This window comes from Solanum stenotomum, chromosome 7, assembly GCF_019186545.1.
Source record: "Solanum stenotomum isolate F172 chromosome 7, ASM1918654v1, whole genome shotgun sequence".
Lineage (NCBI taxonomy): Eukaryota > Viridiplantae > Streptophyta > Magnoliopsida > Solanales > Solanaceae > Solanum > Solanum stenotomum.
This window is the reverse complement of record NC_064288.1, coordinates 61,118,853-61,136,210: the sequence shown is the minus strand read 5'-3', so window position 1 is coordinate 61,136,210 and position 17,358 is coordinate 61,118,853. Positions and strand designations below refer to the sequence as shown.

The following is a 17,358-nucleotide window of genomic DNA, read 5'->3' as shown; positions in this document are numbered from 1 at the left end:
GAGAAATCATTACACATAGTATGCCCGATCGGCGTGGTGGACAAAATGGATAATAATTGTGGTTTAAGCTAACTTATGATGAAAGTAAAATGATAAAGATAAAAGGTGTGAGTAGAAATTGTTTGAGTATAATAAATTTTGTGTTAGGGCTCTTTTTACTTTTTTCTCACGATACTTCTACACTACGAATCATTAAAAAAAATTGTCCACTTTTTTCCAAATGTCATTAGAATGAAGTAAATAATATAGTAATTATAGTCTTCAAGCATATTATCAAAGTGGAAAGAATCAAATGTTATGATAGAGATTGATCTAGCTGATCAACAACTTGCTGACTAGGCTCTAATATTAATTTGTTATGAGATAATTAATTAAGTTATGCTATATGCAAATTTTGGAAATTTGATGTGTTTATACTACCTCCTTTTCTTTCCTTTGAAGATTTACATAATAATGGTCCAACTAAAAGGAGTGATATAGACATGATACCAACCCAAATATAAGTCCAATGTATTAATTAATTAAAAATCAAACACCTTTTCAACTAGCTTTCAAATCATTCTTCCTTAAATATTTTTTTCATCTATCTAAATTTTGATAAATAAAATTATCTATTAGATATAACGACAAAAAGTAACAAACATCTCATAAATTAGTTAAAATATGTGTAAGTTAGTCCGAATATTATAATTATTTTTTATTTATAATGTGTAGATAGATAAATCATTCGTTTCCTATATGTTGATCATTTCTCAATTTAGAAAAAAAATGTGACCTCTCAATTTTGGATAAATACATACTTACAAAATACCATGACAGTAACGTTGTACCCTCACCGTACGCAACTACTTCCCTGGTCCTACAATATATATATACACTTTTCTTTTTTTGTTTATCCATTTTCATCTGAGACAAAATGGCAGTAGCTATGAGCAGAAGAAAAACTCTGAGTTTTCCGTTAATACTAACGGCGTTAACTATCCACTTCGTGATCGTCGCCGGCGAGTATTTCAAGCCGTTCAATGTCACCTACGATAACCGTGCTCTTATCATCGGCGGTAAACGCCGTATGCTTATCTCCGCCGGTATTCACTACCCTCGCGCCACTCCTGAGGTTAGTGAAACTTTCAATTTTGCTTATTTCAGTCTATGTGATTTGTAAATGTTGTTTTTTTCCTGTTAATTTACTGCTCTTTGACTGATGCATAAGTTAAATACTCCCTGTGTCAATTGTCAGATCAATATTTTAAAATGTATTTTTTCATTATTAATACGAGAATGATTGCAACTTATAGTATAGGAACATCTAAATTTAAAATTTAAAATGTTGAATTAATCTAATTTAGTTGAGCTCCATGACAAAGTAAAAGTGGATGGAGGAGTATGTAGTAATTCCTATAAGAGTGTTTATTTATGTTAAATTGTAAATGATTTCCAAATGGAGAATGATGGCAATGATTTTTGGAAGAGTCTAAAAAGATTTCTTTTTTTTGGAGGGATTATATTGTATAAGAGCGACGAATTAGAATTCCACGGAATTGGGATAAAGGATCAAGTAAAAGGTTGCTGATTTGTGGATTGTTCTGGATTAACGGTGAAGTAAGTAGCAAAAATAAAAGAAGATAAAGAACATGGTTTTGTTACAATGTTTGGCTGTGGAGCAGTTTCAAGGGAAACATTAATTTGTGAATTTGTGAAAAGCAACAATTCTGAAAATTGTTGTTTTTCAGTTTTCAATCAGTGAATTATATCTGAACTTCACATCCTTCACTGAAAAGAAAATCATTTTAATATCTCAATGGACATTAAACAAAGATGTCATCTTGTTAGTGTTATTGCATTTCTTGGAACAGTTCTTTCATGCAATTTAAAGAATCTAACTGCTAGTTTGATGTGCCATAAATCTCTGAAATTCAAAATCAAATAGCGATGTTATGCTAACGTAACTTATCTATCTGGTTTTGCTCATGTTCTCTGGATGAACATAGTGTATGAACTTCCACTACACCCTCATGTTACAAATTATTCTTAGTTTTTATAAGCCTTGTACATATCACATGTGCCAGATGTGGCCTAAATTGATAGCTAGGAGCAAAGAAGGTGGTGCAGATGTCATTGAGACTTATACATTTTGGAATGGTCATGAGCCAACCAGGGGACAGGTATTCATTTCTTAAAAACCTGCATTTTGGTGTTTGTTGCACTGTAGGTAATGCGATCTATATTCTTGTAGAGTTATAATATTTAAACGAGTCGGTTTTGTTCTTCAATTGACTTTTTTTATATTTCCTACTATTTAATTTCTTTAACCTTTACCTTTACTGAACTGCTTCTCTCTTTTTATGCTTTTCTTTTCAGTACAATTTTGAAGGAAGATATGATATTGTCAAGTTCGCAAAGCTAGTTGGATCTCATGGATTGTTTCTCTTTATTCGAATAGGTCCTTATGCCTGTGCAGAATGGAACTTCGGGTTACGTTCTGTTTCCAATATTTCCCTGCTCAATTTTAACTTTATCATTAGTTCATGTAAGATGTGTTGTCATGCTTCAAGATCTAGTCTATTTTTTCAATAAAGCAAAAGGTTAACTACTTTTGGAAATGCATTACTTTCACTCTCACAAGGTGATAAGCAACAACAGAGAAGGGTGGTATCTAGAATGAGAATCTGTAGTAATTCAGTAGCTGACAAGTTAGCACTGAGAAATATTGAAAAAATTAGTAAAAATAGAGATATCAATAACAGAATATAGCAGAAGGGCGTTACCACATTTATGTCACCACTGAGAGCTTCTCTATTGATCTCACTTGGTGATTTACTGCCTGTATTGCAGGGGCTTCCCCATATGGCTTCGTGATATACCTGGAATAGAATTTCGCACAGATAATGCACCATTCAAGGTATTATATTATAGCAGGGGAACAGTAATCTTTCTGTGGAATTGTATGAGGCCTTTTTGAGGTGTCCTTGGAGTGTGACCTTCTAAATTTTGAAGATAACTTGTTTGTTTGGCGATGCCTATTTTTTGTTGGACCTGATTTGTGGCCTCCATGGCTGCTGCACATATTATAGGTTCCATATTGATTCAATGAGACTAAACCAATTACTTGTCATATTGTCAATTCCAAATTCAATTAACCTTATAGAGATATTAGATACATTGTTAGGCATAACACTTAGGGTATGTCCCAGTGGTCAATAAAGTGGGAGGAAAACCAAATGACAACATGTTTCTATTAAGTGATTTGTCAGCACTATGTTATTGTCCAACAATAAGCCTTTGCCTTTCGTTTATTGTGTTCACACATGCATTTCAAGATTAGTTCTGTCCTTCTGTTCCTCACCCCCTCAAGATTTTTTCGCTGGAGCAAATAGCTTGGCAAATTTTGTCAACCTGTTTCTCCATTGGAACATTAGATTCTAGTAATTGTTGTTCTTTGGTTCTCAAATAAAGCATCTATACCATGCATTTTATGGCAGGCATTCCTTGTTTATAGTAATTTTGTTTCTGTTTAGCTAATATTCATTTGGAATTGTGGCGTAGTTGGTTGACTGATTGAATCAGCAAAAAATAAGTTGGCTTTCCAATACGTTGTTGGTTAAATTGCACTTGTGGTAGTTTAAGAGCATTACTTGGCTGCTGGAAGATTGAAATTTGACAAACTGAAACACTTTTCCCAGGAGGAGATGGAGCGCTATGTTAAAAAGATAGTTGATCTTATGATATCTGAGTCGCTCTTTTCGTGGCAAGGTGGTCCTATCATTTTGCTGCAGGTTATGAAATTTCTTATCCTGAATCACTAATTGGACTTTCAGTGTTACTGTAAGTCTGATAACTGCACTTTATTAGTTAGACAACTAGGAATTTTTTCTGTCAAGACTGCTTGAAATAATTGACATGAATAATGCACCTTACAACTGAATCTGAGTAATTTCCTCTTGAAATGATTAATGGATGTCCAGTTTTAGAGACATTATCTGCAGACGCTGATAAATTTGGCACTTTCATCTATTTCCTTCCCTTTCCCTTTGCATATGTCCTTGCATGCTTCTGCATCTAGGTTTAAACTCGAGTTGTGTCTTTGTCTGATGCTAAACTTTTGTCAGATTGAAAATGAATATGGAAATATTGAAAGCTCATTCGGTCCCAAGGGGAAGATATATATGAAATGGGCTGCTGAAATGGCTGTTGGTCTTGGTGCTGGTGTTCCATGGGTCATGTGCAGGCAAACTGATGCTCCAGAATACATCGTAATGCACTTGATTCCCTGAATTTCTCTAGTTGTAGCTAGTTGGTCTATTTAGTCTAATATTACAACAACAACTACCCCAGTATATTCCCACAAGCTATGTTGCTCGGACTTAAAAATGTTGACGTGTGCGTGTCGGATCTTCCAAAAATAGTGTAATTTTGAAGGATCTGACACCGGTGCAGCAACATTTTTGGAGAGTCCGAGCAACTTATCCCACAAGTGGAATTTGGGGAAGGAAGGATGTACCCAGGCCTTACCCCTACCTTTGTGGGGCAGAGAGATTGTTTGCGATAGACCCTCGGCTATTTAATCTCTAATAGTTTTGATAAAAAATATTCATTAGATGATATATTTTAAGCAATTTATTTCATTGAATGAGTTGCATAAAAACTAGTGTTTTTTAGTAGTTTTATGAGAATATGCACATATTTCTTGAGATTCTTTTGTAAAGGATAAGCCGGTGCAGAAACTGATCAATTTGAACCTTACTTAAAAATTTAAACAAATTCAACTCTTTATCATATAGAACTACTGCAGTCAATTGATTTTTCAAGTTAACCGAACACATGAATTCTGGCAAACGATCTGAGATGAACAAGCCCTGGTTTCTTAAACTTTTTTCGGATTAAATTTATAATTTGAAAGCAGCAGTGAGTTCTCTCTTAATTATTTCTCTCTCTTGTGTTATTATTAGGTCCACCTTTTTAGGGCCAGGGTATTCTATCTTTTCTTTATCTTGTTATGTTAAAGAATTTTTATTTTTAACAGATAGATACTTGCAATGCATACTATTGTGATGGGTTCACGCCGAATTCCGACAAGAAACCGAAAATTTGGACCGAGAATTGGGATGGATGGTATGGTAATTGTTTCTTGTTTGTTAGACCTTTCTTGGTCATGTCTTTGAATTCTGAACCAGTATATGCATGATTCCAGGAAACCTTAGGTTCTTGTAGTGTTATGATTGTACGATCTCTAACATGTGAGTTGACTTCTCTATAACTCATGAACTAAAGAGCAACATATCTTTGCTTCCATAAAGTACCTATTTAGAAAAAGTTTTTCTCGCCAGAATCTGACCCTTCTTTGTTTATTTTTTGAAAATGGTAACACTGTATTCATCAACATTTAAACCATATCTACAGAGAAGGACAGCCACCTCTAGAAATAAAGAAAATCTTGTTTTTTCTCACAAGGTTTCTACTAAATTGTACAAAGGTCAGATTCTCGGCAGAATCCGACCTTTGTACTTGACTTTCTATTCTTCCCACATATCCTCTGTTAGGAAAGCTTAGAATAATGGAAAATCTACATGAGAGGCAATTTTGTCCCTGTGAGTGTTCCCTCTCATATGTTAGGGCTTCATTTTATCTCTCTCATATATAATATTTTAAGTCCTGAAGCTAGTGTAAATATATGAACATCACTTCTTAACCGAAGGAGAATAATATCAAGGAAAAAATGTTAGGAAAGCTAGAATGGGATTTAGAACTTCATATGAAATGAACAAGTTTAGAACAATAAATTCAGTACTGTATGAAGTATCAACACTCGATTTGTTATGTTTCTAGCTATGTGTTGAAATCCATTCCTTGGGGAAAAGTTAGGTCATTTGATTATTTAGATAAGTTAGTATTATTAGTTCTTCAGTGAGGGTGTAAAGCTTGATGGACATTGCATACTGAAATCTAACTCAAGAACTATGAACCAGGAAAACGTGGTATACTTGAGCTCATATCCCTTCACTATGCTCTTCTTTAATTTTTATGCCTCCCTCTGATGTATACAACTCAAAAAGGAATGCAGGAACTCTTAGCTACATTTTGAATTAAGTTGAGGAGTCACTAACATATAAAGGAAACAGAGACAATCTTATTTCTTTTCTTTACTGCAGGTTTGCAGATTGGGGTGAAAGACTCCCATATAGACCTTCCGAGGATATTGCATTTGCAATTGCTCGTTTCTTTCAGCGTGGGGGCAGCTTACAGAACTATTATATGGTATTAGATACCCCTGATGCTCTTTAAATTTTATTTTGCAGTCTGGTACAGATAAGGCTTGTACCTTATATATTTAACTCTCTGCTATTCCAGCTGACCTTACTTGTAATTATTTTAAAAATTTTCTTGTCAACCAATAGTCAAGATTACCCAGTTCCACATGATCATCTCTTTTCTTGATAAATAGACTTGTTCTATATCCAGTATTTGTTTGTTGAAGAGTTTAAACAAACATTTTATGTGTGGTTAAATATTGATTACCAGTTTATGCAAACTAGAGAGGCTTGAAGTTACTCATTACTACTGGGTAAAAGGAGAAATGATCATTTTTCTTCCACGCGTTTGTTTGATGGTAAAATGATAGTTTAAATAAGAAGAGACCAACCTTTCTAGTCTAATGATAGTTCAAATAAGAAGAAACCATTTCCTTTCAACTTCCCCACACTTTTGCAAGACTCATAGTTTCTTGCCGGAAACTGTGTTACCACTACCAGAGTAATTCGACGCAAAAAAGAGAGGCTGGAAACTTGGATTTCTGGCACTTTCCTCTTCCTTTCCAGGCAGAAAATAGTTTCCTTGCTGACCGGCTGTTTCATCTTGTAATACCAGTATTTTGGTGGGACAAATTTTGGCCGGACTGCTGGTGGCCCAACTCAAATCACTAGCTATGATTATGATGCTCCACTTGATGAATATGGTAACTTTTCAATTTTATGTACTCTTCTATAAAAACATTACTGTCAAGATAAAATTTTATAGCCAGGTGTACATTGATATTAACCTCTTTTTTTCATAAGTACTCATTAAAAAGACCGCAATAACTACTTCGATAATTATTTTACCTTATGAAAAAGGTCTATGTTAAGCAGTCACTGATGGAATATTGAAGTGTTAGTTTTAGGATCATCAGTACGGTTAAAATATTACTAGTGTCAAGTCCTTTAAAAAGATATTGCCTCACTTATGTCTATAAATAAGTGTGTTGTAATCATCAAACAATCAATGTTTTCTCTCTTGTTCTCACGGTTACTATAATGTATAGGACTACTACGTCAACCTAAATGGGGCCATTTGAAGGATCTGCATGCTGCTATAAAGCTTTGTGAACCTGCTCTTGTTGCTGCTGATTCACCTCAGTATATTAAACTGGGACCAAACCAGGAGGTCAGTTATAGGCTTGAGTTAACCCTGGTATTGCTGTAAGTCCACATGTTATTAAATGTAAAATAAAATGTCAGTTGTTGAATATATTGTGATGAATGTGTTTTAGCCAGACTACCTTTGCAGAGGTACTTATTACTTTTTGTGAATTATCGAAGGCGCATCATGTTTTTACTTTGTTCTGGAACAGCTACAAAATGCCTTGAGATATCTCATAATTCCAAAATTCCATCAGTTATTATTATGATGCTTCACTTAATAATGTCTTTGATAGAACATAGTTATTGTTATTCTTGCTTTTTGAGGAGGTTGCAGTCATTTGTTGCTAACAGGACGAACTATATATCACCTACGTTTACAGATTACTTGCTGCATAAAAAAATTGGCACCTACATTTATCATTCTTGTGAAGAAGAGCAGATAAGAATATTGTGAGCTATTTTTGGTGTAAACAGGAAATGGTGGGGGATATAAATTTTTTTGTGGATTTTATAGAACTTAAAGAACCATGACTTAGTGTTTATGCTTTTTGCATTTCCCAGAAGGGGTTTGTAGCTGGTCAGTCTCATCATTTTTGGGATGATGAGCCTGTTTTCTGAATATAAAGTTACCTTTCTCTTAAAAAAAAAGAATTTTGCAAGCTATTTACAAACCCATATATAGCTGGAAAATAGGAGGAAAATCTCGCATTCAAATCAAGGAAATTTATCTGGTCAATGGATCAATCTAGTTGAGTTGATTTGATTTGTTAGTTGAGGAAAAAAGTCTTTTCTTTCAGATCAGGAAATTAATTACCGTGGACTAATTGCCTACCAAATCTAATTTATAGAGTTATTCTTTTTCTTTTCTTCCAAATGACTAGGCCTTCTGCTAGGGGAAGTTTGTGAATTACAAATGAGACTTTGCATCTTTTGCTACTTGTGATGTTGTTAGAGTGGACATTGGCAACACTTGGCAATCCTACTCGGTACTTAATATGATTGTGAAAGTTAAGGAAGGCTGAAAGGACTTTATCTGAAAAATAAAGGGAAGGCAGAAAGGAAAAAAGGATGGACTTCGTTATTTTATGCAAGCATGAATCATTGAGCTTTTAGGATAATATTACTCTCTCCTGCTTACCTTAAATTGTTCTTGTAAATCATCATATTTGTGATCCCTTCTCTGCTTTACCATTTCATCACTTGGTATTTGATGCTTGTCATGTTACTTCAGGCACATGTCTATCGTGGAACATCCCACAACATTGGCCAATATATGTCCTTGAATGAAGGCATATGCGCAGCATTTATTGCAAATATTGATGAACATGAATCAGCAACAGTGAAATTTTACGGTCAAGAGTATACTTTACCTCCATGGTCAGTGAGTATTCTGCCAGATTGCAGAAATGTAGCTTTCAACACAGCTAAGGTTTGTTGATGTTCCCACAGTTGAAAGAGTATAAGTTTAAAGTTCAAAAGATTGCTGTCAATGCTTGCATGTGTACTTGTGTCATTATTTTCTTTTGTTCCAAGCTTGTTATATTATATTGATAATGCTATCATATGTGTGGTTTCCACAAACTGGGGCTGCAGTTATTGCCATTTCTGTGTTGATAATGGTAGTCGGTAGATTACAAAGATTGATTTTTCATAGCAACTCAAGTTGTCTCCTATAGTTTCTGAAAAAAAATGGTTGAATCAAATGTTTATGACCCTTGTTCATCCGAAATTATGATTTGTCACCATAAGACCTGGCAATGCGTTGTAAATTTAACTACAGTTTAGGTGTTCACTTACTTGCACATGTTGTTTGAAAGAGAAACATATCCTGGTTACTGTAGTTAAACTTTAGTTAGATTCTCCTTCAAGTATAACATAGTGACCTCATCGCCAGAATGCTTCTAAAACTAAGTAGTACTTTGTGATTAATTTTAATAATGTGTTTAATTTCTTTTCTCTTTGCATTCCTTAAATAGGTGGGGGCACAAACTTCAATCAAAACAGTGGGTTCTGATTCTGTTTCAGTTGGGAATAATTCTTTGTTTCCACAAGTAATCACTAAAAGCAAGCTCGAAAGTATTTCACAATCTTGGATGACATTGAAGGAGCCACTTGGTGTGTGGGGTGACAAGAATTTCACTTCTAAAGGAATACTGGAGCATCTGAATGTGACAAAAGACCAGTCTGATTACCTGTGGTATCTGACCAGGTATTTCAAACTTATAACTGAGGTTAGGTCAGACTAAACAGTGATTATTACCTTAATTTGGAGCTACTTGATAATGGGATTTGTCCAATTCCATATAAAGCTTTAGAACTGCACCGTTTATACCACATTCTTAGATGGCATCTGTACTGGAATTTAAAGCGACTTTGAACATGAGAAGATATCCTCAGAAGCCAAAATCTTGTAAAAAGTGATTGTGAGCAGTGTTAAATGTTTTGACATAAGATGGCCAGTGGGTCGCTCTCTTCATAAATTAATGAGTTTGATGTTCATATACTACAGAGTATTGTACATGACAACATTTTTGATGAAAATGGGTATACTTACATGGCCACTCTGTCTGCTCTTTGCTAACTTAACATTAGACGTAAGACTAACTTAAAAAGCTACAGGCAGGATACTTCTGGTTTAACCAAACTGTTCTCTTTCCCTGTATTGCCACTGTGTGTGCCTGTCTTTGTATGTTTGTCTGTGTTTTTTCCCTTTTTAACCCCTGTACTAGTGTACTTTGGCTTCTGAATCACTGGAGAGAGAGGATTTCAAATTGTAGGACTAAAAGGAATATTGGAATTTCAATTATGGCAATATGAACTTCTTTGAGATTTTAGGATAGACGAAGCATAATATTTCTAATGCCCAAGTGTTGTTATCCTTGCATTTGGTTCTGAGTGTGTTTGTAAGTAGTTAGGCATTAACAATATCAAGCCTCCTTGGATGAGCATCTGCAGATCTTTTGGTACTTTTTGGCTTTTGAGATTAATTGTTTGGTTGGCGACAATATTGATGATTGTCCATGCAATAACGTCATTCTCTCAATGTTCTGTTGTTTCCCTTTCTCTTTGACTCATGTTTTCTTATCCTTTAACAAGTGAATAGCCACACAACACCTATACAAAAACACTGGAAGATTTGGTTACAAATAGATTCATGACATTTATCATTGGTTGCAAACTGAAATAGTGATGAGTTACTCTGCTATCTCTGGTGAATGCAGGATATATATATCTGATGATGACATCTCATTTTGGGAGGAAAATGATGTTAGTCCAACAATTGATATTGATAGCATGCGTGATTTTGTTCGCATTTTTGTTAATGGGCAGCTTGCAGGTATTTGGTTAGGTTTCTTTTGTGCTATATTATTATGCATCTTTTTTCTTTGTGTTATAGCATTATCCAATTCTCCTGCTACTATCAAAGTGTACTTCAGACATTGAACTTTTCTTGGTCTGCATGAATATGATTATTTTTTTTGATAAAGGTAACAGTGCATGAATATGATTTTCAAATTTATGTTAATTTCCATCGCTGAGCATGGGGACAGTCTGACGGACTGTCGTAGAAATACGTTTCAATTTATGTTGGTTTCCATCTCTGAGCATAATGGTCTGATGGATTCCAGTAGAATGTCTGTCAAATACAAATATAAAATATCACTATTTTTCTTGTGTTTATAGTGCATGGGGCTGAAACGTTAGTCAAGCTAGCTTTGAGAGGGTCTGCCCCAACATTTGGTCATGCTAGCGTAGTCTTTTATTTCCCTTTTTCTCCTTATGTCTCTGATTCGTCACCCTTTTTACCCTATGATGTGTCTGTTGTAAGTGAAGGTAGTGTGAAAGGCAAATGGATCAAGGTGGTTCAACCTGTTAGGCTGGTTCAGGGATACAACGACATACTGCTATTATCTGAGACGGTGGGATTGCAGGTAAAGATAGTTTAGAAGTAGAATTACTCTGATGACAGATTTGAATCATGTTATATCTGAAGTATTATCTTATCTTAAACTTGAAAGAAGTGATATTAATTTTTTGGTGAAACCTAAAGTATTGTCTTATTTTAAACTTGAAAGAAGTGATATTAATTTTTTGGTGAAACCTGAAGTTCTATCATATCTTACTCTCATCAGAATTGGGGAAAGACGACATAAATCTCCCATAGTTCAAACTCCATATTTGAATCCCTAACCTTAATTTCTCTTTCTTATTTATTTCCTTACTTGAATAAGCGGTGATGATGCATGTTTACAGGCTAATTTCCATTTCACTTTATGGTTTTTCAAATGTTTAATATGACTCATAAAAGGCTCTCAAACTTCATCCCTTGCTGACTTCAAAAGCTGAAAAGGACTTTTTTGCCACATTTTCAGAATTATGGTGCCTTCTTAGAGAAGGATGGGGCAGGTTTTAAAGGTCAGATAAAGCTTACAGGATGCAAAAGCGGGGATATCAATCTCACAACATCTTTATGGACCTACCAGGTACCTCATTTTCTTCACCTTAAATGAACCTTGATGGTCACACGTGATAAAAGGATCAAACTTCTCATTTTCTTTGGTGTTGATAGTTAATTACTCAGGTAACTTGCAGTTTGTAATGAGTTCAAAGGTAGATTTATTGTTGCAAATCAGAGCATATAGATGATCCAATTTCTGTTATAGACATCCTAGGGTCCTTAGAAGATGATATACGGCGTAGGTGGTTCCTCTCTAGTTTTTTTTTTTTTTTTGGGTTTGAATCCACTGATGTAAACACTCCATTTTGGCTTCCAACGCTTTGTGTTGATGATTTATAGACTATTAGTTACCTTGTCAAAAAGAAAACAAAAAACCTGAGAAACAACTCTAGACAGACTAGACTGGAAAGACAAGCTGGTTTACTTTTCACTCATTAGTGGTATATGAACAGTGTTAATGGTGCTGAGCAAATTGATGATAGAATCGTGGATAATATGTGGAAAAAGTCCCAATTAGTTTCTGTCCAAACGCTTTTGGATATGCATCTTTTCTCAGTGAATATCAGGTTTCTTTCATGTTCAAATAGATTGTGAATCTGCAATTACTTCTCATTTATAGACCCATAGTGTTCCTTCAGTTTAGCTAAAATACTTCCTATATGTATAGAAAATATAACCTTCATAAAACAAGGCTTCTATATCCATCTGTTCTCTGCTTGTGGATTTACAAAAATTGATATAAGCCAGGCTATGCACACAGAATCAACTTGCAAAAAAAGTACCATTTCTTCCACATGGAATAAATAAAATTGATCTTAATGTGAACTTGAAGATGACTAAACTTGTTTAATGCTTTTTCATATACAATGGAAAAACAGGAAACCTGACTTCTAGTTATATGTTCAACAGGTGGGGCTTAAAGGCGAATTCCTGAAAGTATATGATGTCAATAGTACTGAAAGTGCAGGATGGACTGAGTTTCCCAGTGGTGCAACTCCGTCAGTCTTTTCGTGGTACAAGGTAAGTCGACAAAGATCAAATACCAGATTCAGTTGTCACTAACATAGGGGAGAACTTGCTAATTATTGGCAATATCATTTCCTAATATTAGTGTCACTCAGTTTATATATCTATGACATTGATTCTTTGACTTTTGTATGTGCTTATGTCCTTTATTGCCTTCTTAAGCTATCATTTATTTGTGGGTGAAGCAAGTCACCACATTCAATACTACTAGAAAGACTCCTAGAAGAGATGTTCAGTATTGTTTGGTCAAGTTCTGTGATAGTATTTTAAGTTTTCAGCTACATTCTATATTAAGAATCTCTTATGATTTAACTTTTTATTCTCTAAGATATCCTTTCATTTTTCATTTTCTCTACACCAAGTAAGAGTGATGAGAACTTTTTTGACCTTTCTCTTTCATTGTTACGAGAAACTCGGAGTCCAAAATGGAAAATTTTCAATGGGTCAAGGACCTTTCATTCTCACTTTAATCAATCAATTGAGTATGACTCAGCTTCAAATTAACTGGAGCCAGCTATATGAATATCTTTGAATCCACTATGTTCTGTTGGGGTCCATTTCATTGCAATACGTGATAATTTGTCTTGTAAAGAAAATTAGTAGTTCGTTGAAGATTCTCAAAACTTTCCAATCTTTACATGGATACAAATGTATAACCAGAATAAAAGGACTTTGAAATAAACATCGGTTCAAATGTAAGTGTAACAACTACCACTAAGCATTTTTTGGGATAAGTCAAGATGTATCTAGTGAGTACTAAGCTTTAAACCAGATATTTGGTATCACAGATATGGATCCTTTACTTCCTCTATGACAGAGGCGAAATCATTGATTGAAGAGGGGAGCAAAGAAATATTCGCTGTTTGACTCTTTCTCTGCCTATTGATTGCTCCATAGCTAGATACTCCTATTTCTTATTCATAGATCGTAGAATAAGATGTTATTAGGTAAAAGGAAACATTCCTTCTCGAGAATAGGCTCCTAATAGCTCGTAGATTAGGAATTCTCTACAATCCTTTCATTGCTTTGTTCCTATGCTACTGCAAAATTTCTTGGAACAGGTGCTTTTCTATGTTACATTTATTTTTGGTTTTTGTTCGTTGGTGTAAGAGTGATATTAAGTGGTTTGTCTTGTTGGTTGAGCAGACAAAGTTTGATGCCCCAGGCGGGACAGATCCAGTTGCTCTTGATTTTAGTAGCATGGGAAAAGGTCAGGCATGGGTTAATGGTCACCATATAGGAAGATATTGGACTTTGGTTGCACCAAATAATGGATGTGGAAGTACTTGTGATTATCGTGGTGCTTACCACTCTGATAAATGTAGGACAAACTGTGGAGAGATTACTCAGGCCTGGTATGAACTTCTTTTAATTGCTGAAATTATAATTTACATTCTCGGAAATTTGGCGCTCATGATTGTAAGAGGCCACACCTGTGTAGGTGCTGTGAAATGGATCTAAGCTGGTACATTCTTTTGCTTATAAAGATTCTTTTTTTTTTTGGACCAGGTACCATATACCTAGATCATGGCTAAATACATCTAATAATGTACTAGTTATCGTTGAAGAAACAGATAGAACTCCGCTTGACATTTCCATTTCTACGCGTTCTACTGAAACCATATGTGCTCAAGTATCGGAAAAGCACTATCCACCTCTACATAAGTGGTCTCATTCAGAGTTCGACAGAAAGTTGTCTCTGATGGATAAAACACCAGAAATGCACTTGCAGTGTGACGAAGGACATACAATCTCTTCTATTGAATTTGCAAGCTATGGAAGTCCGAATGGCAGCTGTCAAAAGTTCTCACAAGGCAAATGCCATGCTGCAAATTCCTTGTCTGTTGTATCTCAGGTATGTTCATTTGTTTCCTTTTTTCATTTCTTAAAATCGAGTTCTATGTTCACCTCTCTTCGTTACAATATGTTGACTGCAAGAGTAGATAAACGTATCCCTTGCAGATACTAAATTATTTCATGATTGATTTATAATTAGTTGGACAAGTCGGTCAACCTTTACAACTTAGAACTGCAACGAGCATAGGAATTCCTTTGAAAAGCTTTGATCATCACACAATGATTTTTTTAAATTAGTGATAGCTATATGCCAAGTGGATGTACAGGGTAAAGGATCTATTTGTATGTTTCAATTACAAAAGAGATGTGTCAGGTTAAACAATGTATGAAAACTTGACTGTTTTGATTGGGAGTTAAATCTCTATGTTTCTTTCTGTTAGAGCAATATATTTACTGCTCGACTTCGAATTCACTGTTATATTTATACAGCAGAGAAAAAATAAACCATAAAAAGAAATGAACCTTGATATCAAGTGGGATGGGGTCTGGATAGAGTCTAATGCAGAAGGTGATCATGTCAATCTGTCATACTCAGATTGTCTTCAGGGGAGGATCATGTGAACTCTGTAGTTTTTTCCCTGACCATGTTTGCGTATTAAGAAATCCATCAAATATCTATATTGTTTGACGATGAACCCAATTATTATTATAGCTTTCATCTGAGGTCGGCATAGGAACCTCTAAGCTTCAAATTCTGGATTCACATGTGTGTATCTTAATCAAACTTTCACTATATTACAGGCTTGTATCGGAAGAACTAGTTGCAGCATTGGCATTTCCAATGGTGTATTTGGAGATCCATGTCGACACGTTGTGAAGAGTTTGGCTGTTCAAGCAAAATGCTCACCGCCACCAGATCTCAGCACTTCAGCTTCCTCGTGATGAGAATCTGGTAACACGTTAATCTTTTAGAACGAAACGTTCCCTTAAAGTCCTCGTGTGTTGCCCTACCCCGAACCCCTGCTATATTTCTTAGATTGCATCATTACAATCACGCGGAGAAAACATACATGGACGATTTTACTTGTAAATGTTTGGTTACTGACTTACTGTATATAAAATGAAATGAACATATGATGCTAATGAATATGAGCTACAAATTATATGACAGAGTAACAATTGAAAATAGATATCTATAGCTTGTTTTAGACCCTAAGCTTCAACATCTTTCTTTCGTTGTTAAACTCCGTTGTCTGTCGGAGAATTATATTAACACCATTTATTAAAAGTTAGTTAACATGATTATATTTCCTAGTAGTTTTCTAAAAATATCTCCACCAACTTGTTTATCTTTATTAAGGTTCAATATTCCTTAAATTTTGTGCATCAATCAACACCAACGAGACATAATAAATATATATATAAAGAAACTCGGTTTGGTGTTTGTATAGTGCTCAACCTTACCAATAAATATTAAACTGTCGTTTAAAGTTCGTTATAGCTTAAAAAAAATTAAAGCATAATCTGACGTTTTCTCATAAAAATTTTGATATTATTTCATGGTCTCATAAAATTTTTGATATTATTTCATGGTCTAAANTCTGATGCGCGAGATACAATAATATAAGCGCTGATACACTAATCTGATGCGCGAAAATGAGGGATTTCTGTAATTATAAACTTTGAAGGGATAAATTGTAATTTTGCCTTAAACGTATGTGATTTCTGTAATTTGCCCTAAATTTTTTGATATTATTTCATGGTCTAAAAGGCCTACAATTTGCAAAAACTGAATCTGGCCCAAATAATTCCAAATTCAATCGAGGAAAAATAATAAAATATTTGGCAAAGTTTGTCTTCCATGAAAAGAAAAGTAAACCTATTTTTGTTGTCCTATTCCTCAACGTTTTCTATATTAATTGATTTTTGTTGAATCTCCGTAGTAAAAATTCTTTCTCAACAATTATGGAAGATGGTTTACCTCTTCTTCCATATGATATTCTATTTTCCATCTTTATGGGGCTTTCAATTAAATCTTTTGCTACGTTTTAAATCTGTTTCTACCTATTAGAGAGCTATAATCTCTGAAGATACATTCGTTAAAGCTCAACGTGATCAATCCAAAGCTTTGGGCCGTAGAAAGCTCTTGTTAAAGAACAGAACTAGTGGAGAATTCAAATTGATTGACATTGAAAATCCCAAATTTATTAGTGAAACTCAAGAAAAGTTTCTTTGAAGAATTATGTAGTCTTATGCTCACTTGATGGTTTGTTACTATTAAAGGAAGAAAATTATATGAATTTTGTTTTGTGGAATCCATCAACTAGACCACGCCGAAATCTCGAATCATATCTATATGTGAACGACTACATGCTTCCTCATGCTTGTGGTTTGTGTTACGATGATTCTATCAGTACTGATGATTACAAGGTTATATTGACATATAGATTGTTTTATGTTGTCTACTCTACGAGTACACGTTCTTGGATGATAAAAACAAATCCCATACGCCTCCCTAATATTGAATTACTAAGATCTTGTTATTGGAATCGAGGTATTAGTCGAGGTATTAGCATTGAAGGTTGTGTATATTGGTCTCTATTGTGGAAACTTGATGAGATTAATGTTGGTAAATCATGTACAATCATATATTTTGATGTAAAGTCAGACGAGTTAAAGGAG

The 17,358-nt window shown here is 34.6% G+C and overlaps 1 protein-coding gene across 1 annotated transcript; it reads left to right on the top strand.

The window, feature by feature from the left end:
* Positions 1–891: 891 nt before the first annotated feature.
* Positions 892–15,994, top strand: LOC125870428 (beta-galactosidase 9). The gene is made up of 19 exons (XM_049550864.1): positions 892–1,114; positions 2,067–2,162; positions 2,359–2,471; positions 2,833–2,899; positions 3,681–3,773; positions 4,107–4,250; positions 5,021–5,109; positions 6,147–6,252; positions 6,862–6,949; positions 7,295–7,416; positions 8,626–8,823; positions 9,371–9,603; positions 10,616–10,731; positions 11,229–11,326; positions 11,768–11,878; positions 12,763–12,873; positions 14,026–14,234; positions 14,389–14,734; positions 15,478–15,994. The coding sequence occupies exons 1-19, from the start codon at positions 917–919 to the stop codon at positions 15,616–15,618; spliced, it is 2,679 nt and encodes an 892-aa protein (XP_049406821.1). The 5' UTR covers positions 892–916; the 3' UTR covers positions 15,619–15,994.
* Positions 15,995–17,358: the final 1,364 nt, after the last annotated feature.